The sequence below is a fragment of the Elephantulus edwardii genome, unplaced genomic scaffold (genome assembly GCF_000299155.1).
Source record: "Elephantulus edwardii isolate Elephantulus edwardi_28Jun2011 unplaced genomic scaffold, EleEdw1.0 scaffold00072, whole genome shotgun sequence".
Classification (NCBI taxonomy): Eukaryota; Metazoa; Chordata; class Mammalia; order Macroscelidea; family Macroscelididae; genus Elephantulus; species Elephantulus edwardii.
The window spans coordinates 2,729,783-2,744,447 of record NW_006399822.1 but is presented as its reverse complement, the minus strand read 5'-3'; the positions used below and the strand labels follow the sequence as shown (position 1 = coordinate 2,744,447).

General features: G+C 54.7%; 1 protein-coding gene across 1 annotated transcript in view; it reads left to right on the top strand.

Moving 5' to 3' along the window:
- Positions 1-7,303: 7,303 nt before the first annotated feature.
- The window catches only part of CRISPLD2 (cysteine-rich secretory protein LCCL domain containing 2), a 31,716-nt gene continuing 24,354 nt past the window's right edge, over positions 7,304-14,665 (top strand). The window contains exons 1-5 of the mRNA XM_006888869.1: positions 7,304-7,379; positions 7,744-7,991; positions 8,607-8,725; positions 13,541-13,673; positions 14,546-14,661. Of these exons, the coding sequence (XP_006888931.1) occupies positions 7,304-7,379; positions 7,744-7,991; positions 8,607-8,725; positions 13,541-13,673; positions 14,546-14,661 (692 nt within the window). The remainder of the gene's footprint in view (positions 7,380-7,743; positions 7,992-8,606; positions 8,726-13,540; positions 13,674-14,545; positions 14,662-14,665) is intronic.

Here is a 14,665-nt window from a genome sequence, read left to right as displayed (position 1 = left end):
TTGGTTCTCTCAGCGACCTTCCATCGGGTGTTGGTTCTCTCAGCGACCTTCCGTCGGGTGTTGGTTCTGACTCTCTGTGGCCCTCCGTCGGGTGTCTGAGACAGTAAATATGTGAAGGAGATTGCTCATCCTTCTCCTGACAAGCTGCTGGTGGGTTTGAACTGCCGACCTCTGGTCAGGAACACAGCCTGTTACTGCAGCTCCAGGGCTCCTTCCCTAAATCCTGGGGGGTGTGCTTTTGCTGAGAAGGTGAGCAGGCAGGAGATGCCGTGTGGGTGGCGGTGGGTGCGGGGCCGGTGGACTGGGAGCTGGAGCGGTGCAGAGGCGGAAGTCGGGGACGGGGCAGGCCCACCTGGGTCCTCCCTTGTCTTGGCCCTAATCCTGTTTTAAGAGAAACAACTGGATCCCTTGGAGGAGGGGCGCCGGGGCCCTGCTGTCTGGGGTTTACCAGACCGTCTGAGCGAGCGGCTCAGCTCTCCAGCCGTGGCTTCATTCCTGGGATTCTAGGTGGTTTGTGGGCAGGACTCTGATCTGTTCCTGGCCTCTTTCTCGGCTTCTGCGCTCTCCTTTGTACTTCTGAGGATGTCCAGAGCTTGGGGAAGCCCCCAGGCCTTCAGGGGAGGCTGCAGCGACACGGGCCAGCCTATTGGCATTGCCCAGCACTATTCGTTGCGGTTACGTGCTGCGGCCTTTCAGAAATAGATGGTTAGGTTTTCTTTCCAGGTGCCCCTGAGTGGACTTGAACCTCCAGCCTTCCAGTGAGCACGCTGCCATGCACACTCCCTGGAACGCCACTTAAACCTTCAGACATGCCTGTGAGTGGGAGGTGGGCGCAGGAGTGGGCAGTGTGTGCCCTGTGAGAGTGCTAGGGGCCTGGCAGTGGCTGCCAACACCCGTCTTCAGCTCCATCTCTGTGCACTGCTCTTCTCTTCCTGAGTGATTTGTGTCAGCATGTCTGTGTGCTGCAGATACGAAACCATGGTTCCAGTGTCACTGCTCGAGGTATTAGTGCTGTTGGCCTTGGCTTCCCAGATAGTCCATGGTCAAGGGTGTCATGTCAGCAGATGGGAATTGGCCGTGGTGGGAGTGTGTGTCATGGGGTTAGACTGTCGAGTCGTCCCCAGCTCCCAGCAGCCGTGTGGACAGCACAGCACACCTCGCCCTGCCCCGCAGCGGCCTCAGCTCTCCACCCTGTGCAGTTGTTACAGTCCACATCATCGAAGGTCGTCTTTCTTCTCCAGAGCTCCTGCTTTACTGCGCTCCATCATCTGTCCCTCCTGATAACCTGTCCAGCGTACGGAGACAAAGTCGCAGAATCCTGCCCGCTGAGGAGCATTTGGGCTGTGCTTTGTCTGCAAGAGAATTCTTGGTTCTTCTGGCTCCCATGGGACATGCAGTGCCCTTTCCCCAGCACCACAGTTCAAGGGCCTCAGTTCGTCTTTGGCCTTTCTTATTCATTCTCTTTCAGATGCATAGGTGCACTTGAAATCACCACAGCCTGGGGCAGGAGCACCGTTGTCTCTAAAAGTGTGAGTTAGGTCTGTGGCACGTTGGAAAAGTCCTTGGAAGCACGTTTGTCCAGTGCACTATGTGGCTGGAGTTCTCAACAGCTGCTCCCATGAGTGTCGGTTGTGGATCCAAGTAAACGAGTCTTTGAAACCTCGCTCTTTCCCCATTTACCATGAGGTTGCCTGTTGGGAAATGGGCAAACGTTGACCACACTGAGAATATTCACACTCTAGAACTTGCTAAGACTACATACATCCGGGGCTCTTCAGTTCCTGCTGAGCTCTGGTGATGGAGTCTGTCGCATGTCGGAGACGGTAAACGAAGGGCCACGCATATCTGGTGGTTTGAATCCACTGGCTGTTCCACGGGAAGAAGGTGGACAGTTCCTGGCCGTTACGTTGACTGCCTGGAAAGCCCAGCAGAGGGTCATTGCGGGGCAGCACTGACTCGATAGAAGGGGCCGAGTTTGGGGTGTTAGTGTTTGAGACCCCACTGGTTCCAGCCTTGAAGATGCGGCAGGTCTGGCAGCAGGGAGGTAACATGGAAAGAGACAGTGGGGCGATGGCTTCTCGAATTGGAGGCCACGGTCCGAGCCTCGGGGCGACGGAGCTTCATGACAGAGGTGGCCTCTGAGATAGAGGTGTCCTCGTCGTCAGTGACCAGCTACGTGCGTACGGGGGGCTCTCAGTGCCAATCTGGGACATTCTGGAACTCCTTAGTCAGAAGACAGTGGGAAGACCGCCAAGACACGAGGCACGTACCAAGCTGAAGTGTGCTTCAAATTTAGGGGAGAGCTCCCCCCCACAGGCAATAAGACGTCCAAAAGGGTACTTTTCTAATTAGATTTTGTCTTTGAAACAAAGTGGTAAAGAGAGAATCACCTCTTTACCTAACTTCACGTTATTAATCACAGCCTTCCCAAATGCCTTCCAACAAGACATCTGCTGCAAAATCAGTTTGCTCTGTAAACTATCACCCAGTACAAGAAAATACTGTTATGTTTTAAAAGTCGTTTGTGGACCGTGTAGCATAAGCATTAATCTAACAGGTAGCCCTCAGGACATGGTGTGCTGCTTTTCACAGCTGCAGTCGGCCCTGCCGTCGCCTCTGCTTTAATCTGCCGTGGAAGAAGTGCATCCAGTGCTCCTTGGAAGCCAGGCTTGTGGGCTTCCTCTCACATACTCCGCGTGAGCTGTCCGGAGGCACCAGTGTCTAGAAAAGGACACCATGCTTGCAAAGATGGTCAGAGGAGGAGAGGAAAACCCCCAAGGAGGTGGTTTCCACAGTGGCCACAGCAGTGAGCGTAATCATATAGGACTGTGTGCGTGGTGCACGAGATAGCTCTGAGTTGGAGCATCCTTATGGATGCAGAAGCTGGGCTCAGAGAAGCTAAATGCCGTGTGTGTCCAAGGACACAGCTAATGAGGGGCAGTGTCGGGAACTGAACCCAGGCCCTCCTCGCCAGAGCCCATGCTGCTGTCTAGTCCTTATAAGGCGCTGCTGTATGGAGGGGAAGAGACGAGTTACACACACATCCCCTGTTTGCTGGGCAGCCGCATCAGCGGTGAGTGAGAGCCCCCGATCTCCAGGCGTGATTAAGCCGGAGGCTTCCCGGAAGTGATGGGCTTGTGCTGATGAGCGGGACTTATCTGTGTGGTGAGGGCCCGGGCCAGGGCGGCCAGGGTCAGGGGATGAGTTGTGGGAACAGTATGTGCAAACGCAGAGGGCTTGGCACCGTCCTGGGGCTGGCGGCTGACAGGCTGAGCCCCAAGATTCATCTTCCTGGCAGACTTTCCTAAACACAGGCAGATGCAGCCCAGGCGCAATGACTCAACGAGCCTTGAAGCTGGTTGCAGCCTTGTCTGTGGGATAACCCCACAGGGGAGCCCCTGCTAGATCGGGGTGCAGCGCTGTGCAGGATGGGACAGTGGTAGGCACATAGTGATAAAGGGACCCTAAGCTTTCAGAAAGTGTCATCCAAGTGCACGTTCCACCTCAGACTGGCTGAGCAATCACATGGGCACCACTTGCTGACTCCTGGACTCAGTCTTACTCCTTGGGAAATGGGACTGAGAACGCCACTGACTGACTCCTAAGAGCTCAGGGGGATGCAGCAGAGGCCTCACTCCCATCACTTCTGTTCCCTGGCTGTTGACTGTTGACTATGGACTTGGGAGCTCTGTAGCACCCCTCCTCGCCTCCACAGTCAGCTTTCTGGGATGGTCTAGGAGATCTTGGGCCTTTATGTCTGCTGTGGTCTCATGAGCTTGGGTTTGCAACTTCAGCAAAGGAAAGAGATTTCAGAGTGTTTGTGCCGTCTTGTCCCGCTGACACGGTGCACATTTCAAGTGATTTTTTTTTAGTCCAGAGATGGCCAGTAGTCAAGAAGGCTTTAAAGATGAGACTTGTGTCTAGCAAGGCCCTGGGAAGCCAGGGAGCAAATACACAGAGCTGGGTCCTGTGAGGGTCTCGCCCTTGATTCCTGAGTGTGACCAGCCTCCTGACATGCAGGCCCCTCTGCCCCTCCGAGGTGGTGAACCAGGTAGATGGAAGCTCTGTGGGAAAGGGGTCGCAGAGCCCAGCAGCTTATCACACATACGATTTATCACGACAGGCAGAGGCTGGGTAGGTGCCAGGGCCCAGGATGGAGACAACACACTGGCCAAACTGTCATTTGACCCAGGAGCCTCCAGCAAGCCCAGTGGTCACACAGCAGAGACCCTGTGAAAAGCATTGAAGGCAAGACTCGTGGTTTCCAGCTGAGTGGTTTGTATGGAGGAGGCCACCCCTGCAAGGCCCGTGAAGGAGTTTCAGGTCCGCAGGGGATGCACTCCTGGAGCCGGCAGGACGTGGAAGAAGAGGGAGCAGAGCCCCTTCTCTGCTTGCCGGCTCGTGCCTTGAGCTGGGTACTTAAACCCCGTGGACCTAGGTCTCCTCATCTGCAAAGTAGGAGGAATAAGATTCAAGCTCTGGATAATCGGAAGATGACAGGAGACGTGGAGGGGAGAGTGTCCCCTCGGCCAGTTCACGGTGGGTCCTGCTAGCATTTCCTCTCCCCCTTCCGCCCTGCCCAGGGCATGCCTTGTGCTGGTGTGTATCTCATTTGAAAAGAGAGCACTTGGCCGGTAGGTCGTTGAAGGTTTGATGGTTTGAACTCAGCCAGCAGCTCCAAGGGAGAAAGAGCTGGTGCACTCGTCTGGTCAAGATTACAGCCTAGGAGAACCTGCCATAGAGGGTCTCCATGCATCAAAAATGGGTCGATGGCACTGAACGACAACAACCTCACAGAGTCCGTTGAACTGTTTACTTTCTAAACTCAACAGTGTATTTGAGATCTGCGTAGACTGACACATCTAGCCCGTTCCTTTTACCTGCTGTATAGTATTTCCACCAGAGACAGTCCATGCCTACTGCTGGGCTTCACCACTGGACTTGTTAGCTGGGTCCCACGGTCATCTCAAGTCCCTCGTGTTCCCTGCCCGTGGGATGTCCTAACCCCAAACTGCGTAAGTGTAGAGTGACGCACACTGAGAGTTGTGGTGACGCAGATGAGGGCTCTGTGATGTCAGCTGCTCTCGCTTCATCTCCCATCTCAGCCCAAGGCCAGTGTCCTGGGATGCCTCGCCTCTGAGCCTGACCTCCTGCCGCTAGAACATTGTCATATATGGTGATACTGCAGACAGGACAGGAGCCGGGGGCCTTGCGGGCTTCTGGTTGGAGTCCCAGTGGGTGAGCACACACAGAAGGCCTTCCCCAGCCCCAGGGCTCTGAGCCCTGCAGACTGCCCCAGAGGCAGGCAGTCTGGCCCACTGCAATGCCACGCCCCTCCGCGTTGGGCTATTTTTATCCTCAGGGCATTCTTGGTCAGGACCCTGGACAGCTGCCAGGGGGTACAGAGATGGGAACTAGTGTGTTCTCAGACCATGCTGGCTTGCCCTCGTAGCCCCTGCCTCCAGGGATGCCCAGCTCCCAGGCCTGCCCCTCCACTGCTCCTGAGCAGTTAAACACCAGACAGATGAAACCCACTGCTGTGAGGTCAACTCCAACTCCCAGGGGTGCTGGAGGACGAAGGAAAACCCCCCAAAGGTTCTCCTCAGTGGTTGTCAAGAGCAGGCTGCCTCCTCTTTCTCCGACCCGAGTAGATAGCACCTTTGAACTACTGACCTTTTGGTTACCAGCCCGACTTATCCATTGTGCCCCCAGGAACCTTCATCTTGTCTGGTTGGATAACAATCCGATCACCTTGAGCACTGAGTCTGTCACCTGCCATTTGGCCAGGTCACTTGGTGAATGAAACCTTGATTTATATCCTAGGCAAAAAGTTGGGGAGGTTTTTCCCGCCGAAAGAACTGGGAGTTCAGAAAGAACATAAGTGACATTGATCCAAGACGGAGACTCCACCATTCTCAACCCCCACTTCCCCTCCTCCCCTCACTGTCTCGGTCAGCTGTGGGGTTTCCTCAACTCCTCTCCAAAAGCTGACATTCCCAGAGACCTGGGACAGTGTCCTTTTTACCTTCCCATCCCTAGACAGTACCCCAGGGTCCAGCATGTACAGATACACACCCCCCTGCATCCCCAGACACTACCCCAGGGTCCAGCACACACGTACACACACTGGCACCCCCAGACACTACCCCAGGGTCCAGCACACACGTACACACACCAGCATCCCCAGACGCTATCCCAGGGTCCAGCACACACATACATGTGCACACACACGGATCACACAGATACACCCCTGCATCCTCAGACACTACCCCAGGGTCCAGCACACACATACATGTGCACACACACGGATCACACAGATACACCCCTGCATCCTCAGACACTACCCCAGGGTCCAGCATGCACATGCACACACATAGATACACCCAGACAATGCCACAGGGTCCAGCACGCACGGATACACACCTGCTGCACACGTGCACACACACAGACACCACGGCTTGAGTCTGGTGCCCCTTAGTAACCGCAGCAAGTTACTAAGAAGTGTGTCTGTGCACAGGACCTGTACCAGAAGGCAGAGGGCTATCTAGGGCAGTGGAGGCCGAGGGCCGTCTTCACTGCAGGATGGCAGTGTTAGGACAAGGCGTGGACACCTCGGGCTCTGTAGGAAGCTCATCCACAGCCACTCCCCACGACTGTGACCCGGAGTTGTGCCTTGCAGCCCCATTCTCCCTGCCCAATGCCACGTCCTTAGAGTGACCGCTCAGCAGAAACCAGGAGGTGGGCCCCTGCCTGAGCTCACATCCTGCAGCCTCTGTCCAGAGCCCTTGGTGAACCTCACTCCCAGGAGAGCTGGACACGCTGCCCCCCATCTTCCTTCTGTCCCATGGTACTGCTGTTGGGCCTGTCAACCGAAGGTGATTTGTCCAAACTCTGATAGGTTAACCAATACAGATGGACCTCATATATATCTCTGGTTTGCTTCCAGACCACCGCAGCAAAGCAAACCCAGTGATGAAGTGAAACACTCCCCTTCTTTTGGTTTTCCAGTTCCCATGTTGGCTCCTCCCACCTTCAGCAGCAGTCTGTAAAGGCTGCAGTAGCACGGTAGCCAAGCTGGACAGCTTGCACTCTGAAGTCCATCGAAGTCCATTAGCATCTTCGCAACATGCAGGCCTCCACTGGCTGACCGGGTGGTGGCTGTGCTCCGGGCTGGGTGTGACGCCTGGGCCTCCTGCGTCGAAGGCGAGGCTTCCCCCAGTGCCCGGTCATTGTCCTTCACGGTCTGTTGGTGGGTGACACCGGTGGAAGAGCTGGCGTGAGAGGAAGCTCACGCTATGTGATGATGCAGTGGCAGTCAGCCCTGCCCATGCCTGTGGACGACTGGAGTCTGACCGCGGACTACCCAGTTTGCCGCTGCTGTAAGGAATCCTGTTGTGTGAAATGACTTTGTTGATCTCTTTTTGGGGCACAAGACAGAATAGATTCATGCTCTAATCACATTTAGGTAGGAACTCTGACTTGAAATGAGATAATATCAAACTTCACTCTGGAGAAAACAGTGCCAGGATGCCCTCTTTGGGCTTGGCAACCTGCCCTCTGGAAACTGCTCTAACCCCTGATCCACCACTTCTTCCCTGTGCTTGGGTGGACTTAGCTCCTCCGAGCCTCAGTTTCCCCATCTGTGCAGTGGGGACCTTGGTGCCGGCCCGGTAGTTTGTCCTGTATTCACGGGTCATTTTCTCCTTCCCTGCAGAGCTCTCCAGCGCACAGCTCCACCCGCAGGTCCTGCCATGAGAGGCGTTGCCAATGGCCTTCTCCCCCTTGGGCTGCTGTCGCTGCTGTGTGGGGTGCAAGGCTTCCTCCTGCCCAATGCCACGCACCTGGAGAGGCTGCTGAGCAAATACCGGGGAGACAGCCCTCACGCCCGAGCCCGCAGAGCCATCCCGCTGGCCGACAAGGAGGAGATCCTCATGCTGCACAACCAGCTGCGTGGCCAGGTGTACCCCCCGGCCTCCAACATGGAGTCCATGGTAAGCCCTGGTGGACGCAGAGATGCCCAGCAGCAGGTCGGCTCCTTGTCCACTGTTCCAGGGTCCCTCTTCCTCACCCAACTCAACAGCAGTGTCTTACAGCTCTGTTCCCCGGGCCTGGGACAGAGCTGGGCCGGGAAGAGGCCAGTCCTCGCTCCGGTTCCTGCTAGCTGTGACCCTGACATCTCCTTAAGCATCTGAGAACCCCTCTCTGAATTTACCGAGAGCCCTGGCAGCGTGGAGATTAAACCAAGAGTTCCGTGGTTTGAACCCACCTGCCGTTCCCCAGGACGGGTTGAGGCACTCTGCTTCCATATTTACAGCCTTAGAAACGCTCGGGTTGGTCATCCTGGGCCCTGTGGGGTGTGATGAGTCAGTTACCACGTCTTTGATGTAGTGAAAAAATGGGAGGTTGTTGACAGCAGGGAAGTAAAAGCCCAGTTAAACTGTGTGCTCCTTGCCCATGGTAAATGGTACCTCCGTGCTCATGGGTTAACCAGCCCTGTGAAGACGCACCTGCAGGTCCGCGGGGGCCCAGGCTGGGACACATCCCTGTGCATGCATGCTCCGCTGCTCTGGCCCTGGCCCTGACCACTGCTCTGTCCTCTCCTGCAGACCTGGGATGAGGAACTGGAGCGGTCCGCGGCGGCCTGGGCGCACGAGTGCATCTGGGAGCATGGTCCCACCAGCCTGCTGGTGTCCATCGGCCAGAACCTGGCTGTCCACTGGGGCAGGTAAGAGCCACAGGGGCCCACTCCTGTTCTGTGTGCCGGGTCAGTGCTGCCCACCACTGAGAGAGGTACCACCCTTCTGCTTCTGTGGGGGCCACCGTGACCAGATGGACACTTTTAAGAACAGAATTTACTGCTTCGGTTCTGGCTCTCCAAAGTCCAGATTTGGGGCACCACTCCCTGCTGTAGCCTTGGGTCTTTCCTTTGGCTTTTTCAAATTATGATGTGGATGAAGATTTACAGGGAGACTTGGTTTCCTTTTCGCCCTTTGGACACGTGTCTTTGTGATGTCCCAGGATCTGAGTTTAAATCCCCTTGTAACAGCATTCTTCCTACCTCTCCCTATGATCTCTATTTCCAGTCATCCTTTCCCACTCTTCCTTTCTTCCAAGCCTTATCCCTGTGCAAATGCTGCCTTTTTGACTTTCTGGGATGAGTTGTTTGAAGGAGTGAGGGTATTTCGCATGTTATTTTTCACTTTATAGTGTTGGTTGTTTGGCTGAAAGTTGGGCCATGGGGGTGAGTTCAGTTCTATTCACGGGCATTGCTTGGGTCCCTGGCTTCTAGACAGACCCTGATTAGTGTCTCCCATGTTGGTAAGACACTCTTCTGAAGACAGTGTTCAGATCAGTCGTCCAGGGGTCGCAGTAAGTTGTAGTCGATTCGATGACTCCTAACAACAACATTCAGAAGGACTGAAGACCCAGCTTGTGCCAGTGTGGCCCTTTGACCCAGCTGATCACCAGAAAGGGTCACGGCCACAAGGATGTGGGCTGAGACTTCAACAGACCATTTGAGAGGACACTGTTTGGCTTCTAACACTGCCCGTCCCATTGACATGAGATGCTGAGGTCCAAGAACAGGTATGAGACCTGGAATTTGAGCCTGCTCCCCTGACTCCAGGCCACGATTACCGAACCAACAGCTTATCAGCCTTGGGGTTTCCATTCCAACTTGCAGAGGGAGTTCTAGGGCCTCGGTGGCTGGTGCCAGGAAGGGGTCAGGTCAGCTGGGGAGACGGGAGCACTGCCTTTCTGGCCCTGGTCACTGCGGCTCCTTTGTCACCAGCACATCTGAGTCCTTGCCTCCTTGTCTGGATAGAGGGGGGCTAACTTCTCTGAGCCTCCCTCCCAGGTTTCCTGGCCTGACAGCCCCTTGGCCCCCTGCCTAAAGGATGTTATCTTAACTGCTATCTGTTACACGTTGCTACTGACTCCAGAGGAAATGTGGACTGGTCTTCTCTTCTGAGCCCTGGTTGGTGAAAACAGTTAACATGCCCAGCCGCTAACTGGCAAGTTAGACACTCAGATCCATCCAGAGGAGCCAAGGAAGAAAGGCCTGGCTATTGACTTGGTAAAAGTCTACAGAGTGCAATTCCACTCCGTCACACACAGGGTCGCCAGGAGTCGGAAGCAACTCAGATGGCAGCTGGCTTCGGCTTTGAGATGCACCCGGGGCCGAGGGCTGCATCTCAGTCCTCAAGACTATGGTCAGGACAGCGACCGTGTAGCTCATGAAGACGGAGCCCTCAGACCCCGCTCCCAGCCCCATGTCAGACTGCCCAGACAGGGAGGAGGTGGACAGGATTTCAGGCAACCGAGCCCTGGTGATACAGTGATTAAAGCAGCCAACCAAAAGAGATCAGTAGCCTGGACCCACCAGCGGCTCTGAGAGAGACGAGGCTGGAACCCACCAGCCCTAGAAGCCCCACGGGTCAGTTCTCAGGGCTTTGGGGCGCTGGGTCAGAATCGACTCCACAGCAGCAGGTTGAGTTGGTTGAAGTGGATTTCAACATACTTTCAAAACTTACACATTTTTACTTCCAACCTCATCTGTCAGAGTAGAACTGCCCTGTCCTAATATAGTGTGCTGCACATTACACTGCTCACCAAAAGGTTGGCAGTTCGAATCTACCACCAGGCAGCCTCTACAAGAGAGAAAGACAGCTTCTTCTTGTGAAGGTTTACAGCTTTGGAAGCCCAAGGAAGGGGTCACCATGAGTCCAAAGCTGCTGGCCCGCAGTAGGTGGGCATTCCAGAAGCAGACCATGAGGCCTTTCTCCTGCAGAACTGAGGGACCTTTATTAGAGGCCGGGCACTCAGTGCACTGCGCCCCCCAGGACAAAGCCAGGCGGGTGCTACAGCAGATATCCGTGGGGAGACTCTGTGGGAACAAAGCGCCTGGAGGTTTTCCCCTTGATGACTCTTGCTTGTTAGAAGAACAGTCTTCCGAGTCTGTGGCCTTACACCCTGGACGCTCCCGGTCGCGTGTGATCTCGGAAGCTAGGCCAGGTCGGCATTGCTTAATACTTAGGCAGAAAACCCCAAACAGGCCTTACGATAACATTGAAAGAAATGTCCCAAGGGAGGGGACTCCAGGTCCACGCTCTGGGCTCAGCTTTCCGTTTTCTGGGCTTCTGCATAGCATTTGGCAACTTGCCGACATTTTTATGTCGCTGATAGTGTTGGCTTCCCGTTCTTCCCCTCCCCCTTTCCTGTACGATGTCAGTTTCCTGTTGCAACGCTGTCTGGTGATCATTTTATGAAGGCTGCCGGCATCTCGTCATTGGATGCATGTGGGTTTTCCCCTCAGCTGAGCGGTTTCGGCAGGAGCACTTCTGAGAAGGCTTGATGGGCCAGAGAGAACAAGATCGCCCCTTCTCCTGATGTAGACTCGAATCCCTGGAGGGTGCAGATGCTTAAGGAGCTGTGGATGGAAAAGGCAGAGCTTCAGGCCCACCCAGAGGTGCCTCCAAGGAGAGGCCTGGCAGTCAGCTTCTGAAAAGCCGGTCATGGTAAATCCAGAGGCGCGCCCTCCTGCTCCGACACACTGGGCACCCGCAGTGGTGTGTGTACCGTCACCCGATGATGCACGTTGTTCATTGGGATTTCCATTGCCCTCCACGGTCTTACCACCCCCGGCATCTAAACAGCTCTGGTGTTGCTGTGGGTAAAAGCATTCAGCTGTTGGCAACAGAGTCAACCGTTCATGTCCACCTGCCGCCACTCAGGAGGAAAACGCGGCACCTGCCTTGACCGGACCGACAGCCTTGGAGCCGAGGCGGCTGCGCCCCGTCCTACGGGGCTGCTGAGTCGGAGTCCACGTGTGGGTTTGGGCTTGGCTTTTCCGTGGCATCCGAGCTCTTGTTGCCCCATCAGCGTGGTACGTCCTTGACCTTGAGTCCAGGCAGGCAGGCATGGTCGGGAGTTTCCATTTGCATCGTAGCTCTAAGCTGTGTGAGGTTCCTTCCACATGTGGTTCCAGGAAGTGATGGTGCTCCCCGAACACGTCACTGCCCACCACCGTCAGCGCGAGTCTCCGAGCCCTCTCACTGCCTTGCTGACCACCGCTGTGCAGCGCGGTCACTTCCCCGCCCCGCCTTGTGAGCTGGCTCACTCTCCCTCTCGGCCTTGTTTTCTTTGGATCACTTCGCTGTGGTTTGGCGATGTGGTGGTGAATTCAACAATTCATTCAGCCGTCTTGTGACTTTGGCTGCAGCCTTCTCAGTGTGACAGCACTGTCCTCACATCTGTGAAAAGGTGCTTGTTTCCATGCTGCAGGTTGGTGACATTGAGAGATTTTTTTTTTTACTTTCTTTTTTTAATTATTATTATTCATTTTAATGTAAGTTTACAGAGACTTTGGATTTCCATTCATTCATTGTTGCACTTTTCTCCCTGGCCAACCTCCCCCGACCCCGTCCCACAGTTCGCACTTCTCTTTGAAAAGTAAAAGAAAAACTCTTTCATTGTTATGCAATCTTCCCCAAGTCCACTCCACGATGCAGCCTTTCTTCTGGACTCCTGTCATGATAATAATACCTAATCATATATCCCTTTTAAACAGTTCTCTCCCGCATCTGTGTCAATGCAGTATATTTATCCTCTCTTTCTCAGTCTCCCCTCAACCCCAATGTCAGTCCCATCTTACAACAGAGGCCCTATGCAGTATTTGTCCTTTTGTGACTGAGATATCTCACTCAGCATAATATCCTCCAGAGTCACCCATTTTGTATAATATTTCATGAGTTCCTTGTTTTTTACTGCAGCGTGGTATACCAGAGCTTCTCTATCCATTCTTTTGTTGATGGGCACTTGGGGTTTTTCCAGCTCTTTGCTGTTGTGAACAAAGCTGCAGTAAACATGGGTGTGCATATATCTGCTTGGGTGGCGGTTATGATTTTCTCTAGGGTATATTCCCAGTAGTGGAATTGCTGGATCAAATGGTATTTCTGTTTGCAACTTTTTGAGAAAGCGCCATACCACCTTCCATAATGGTTGCACCATTGAGAGATTTCTGCATCTCCACTGAGTTTTGTTTGTTTGACAAAGCCAGGTGTCATCAGAGAGAAACACAGGGGAGTTGTCGCCATAAATAAAACACCTCTTCGGGGCCACACTCCCTCTGTCCTGCCTCCATAGCCTCTGGTCCTCGGTTTTCTATAACATGGTCTGTATCTTCTCTGTGTTCTCTGAGTTAACACTTTAAGTCAGCGTCAGGTATGTTCCCGTCATCAATCAGGCTTATCTTAACAAAATTATATCTGTGATAATAGAGTATTAATGGGCTACATGTAGTTTTCCAAATGTACGTGAAAAGAAACAAGACTTAAAACAGAAGCACCCTGAGGCCAGGTCAGGATCCTGTGCACATGTCGGCCACTGGGAGCCGCTGTGGACCCACAGGGACCTGATGGCCCCGCTGTTCCCGGTGTTAGACACTTGAGCAGGAACCCTGTCCCCCACTGCCCCTGCAGCCCCGCCCAGGCTGGCATTCTACAGGGGTGCTCAGCACACATTTCACTGGTTCTGCCTGCAGGTACCGCTCTCCGGGCTCCCATGTGCAGTCGTGGTACAACGAGGTGAAGGACTACACCTACCCCTATCCCCACGAATGCAACCCCTGGTGTCCCGAGAGGTGTTCCGGGGCCATGTGCACCCACTACACACAGGTAAGGCCCAGGAGGCCGGCCATCACCAGTCCTTACGTCCAGGATTCTGGACTGCTGTCTCTGGAGCTGGCTTCCCTGCCGTCGATACTGCTCCAATCACACCCTCCGTTGGTGTCCCCTCTCCTCCCCGTGCCCCAGGATGATGTGTTGCCTCCGGAGGTGCTCACCGGGTGCCAAGCCCCAGCCATGCTTTTATGGAGTTCCATTTCTAGTGTCCTGTGAGATAGCAGCACCCTTGTCCATCACCTGCTGATGGAGGTCCAGAGCAGGGAGATAAGAAACAGGCCTCTGCTCCACCCAACAGAGGTGGGGTGCGTCCGGCTCAGGTGTTTCTGACGGCCCCTCTCCCACCCCCAGGCACCTTCCTCACCATGTTGGCGTGTTTGTATGCAAAGGCTGCTGTGCCTGAGCTGATGGTGTTCATTCCTGGAATCTTCGGGGCTGGGTGTCTTCAAGTACAGCCTCTCCATTATTCAGCTCCGAGAGGAAGGTGATTTGTCCATGCAGTGCACTGAGTGCAGGGGGGCCGGATCTAGAAAGAGCCCTCTTGATCCCGTTTTAAACAACTCCAAAGGGATGTCGGTATAATCAGAGGCAAGTCTGAAAGAACAAGTGATTTGAATCCCACGGGGATGGCTGACCCCGCTGGGATTTCTGGCCACGGTTGTTGTTGGGTGCCATCGAGTCAGCAGTGCCCAGCAGCCTGTGCCGTCCTCAGCATCTCTGGTGTACTCAGGCCCGTTGTTACGGTAGTAGCGGACAGTGCTGCAGAACAGGCGAGGACAGAGGGCTCCCTCTCATCCCGTCCATGCTCCCTTGCAGAGAGGCCAGTCCCAGCCCTCCAGCTCTGACGCCTGCTGTTGTCTTTGCAGATTGTCTGGGCCACCACCACCAAGGTTGGCTGTGCGGTGCACACCTGCCGGCAGATGAACGTCTGGGGCGACGTCTGGGAGAACGCCGTCTACCTTGTCTGCAACTACTCGCCAAAGTAA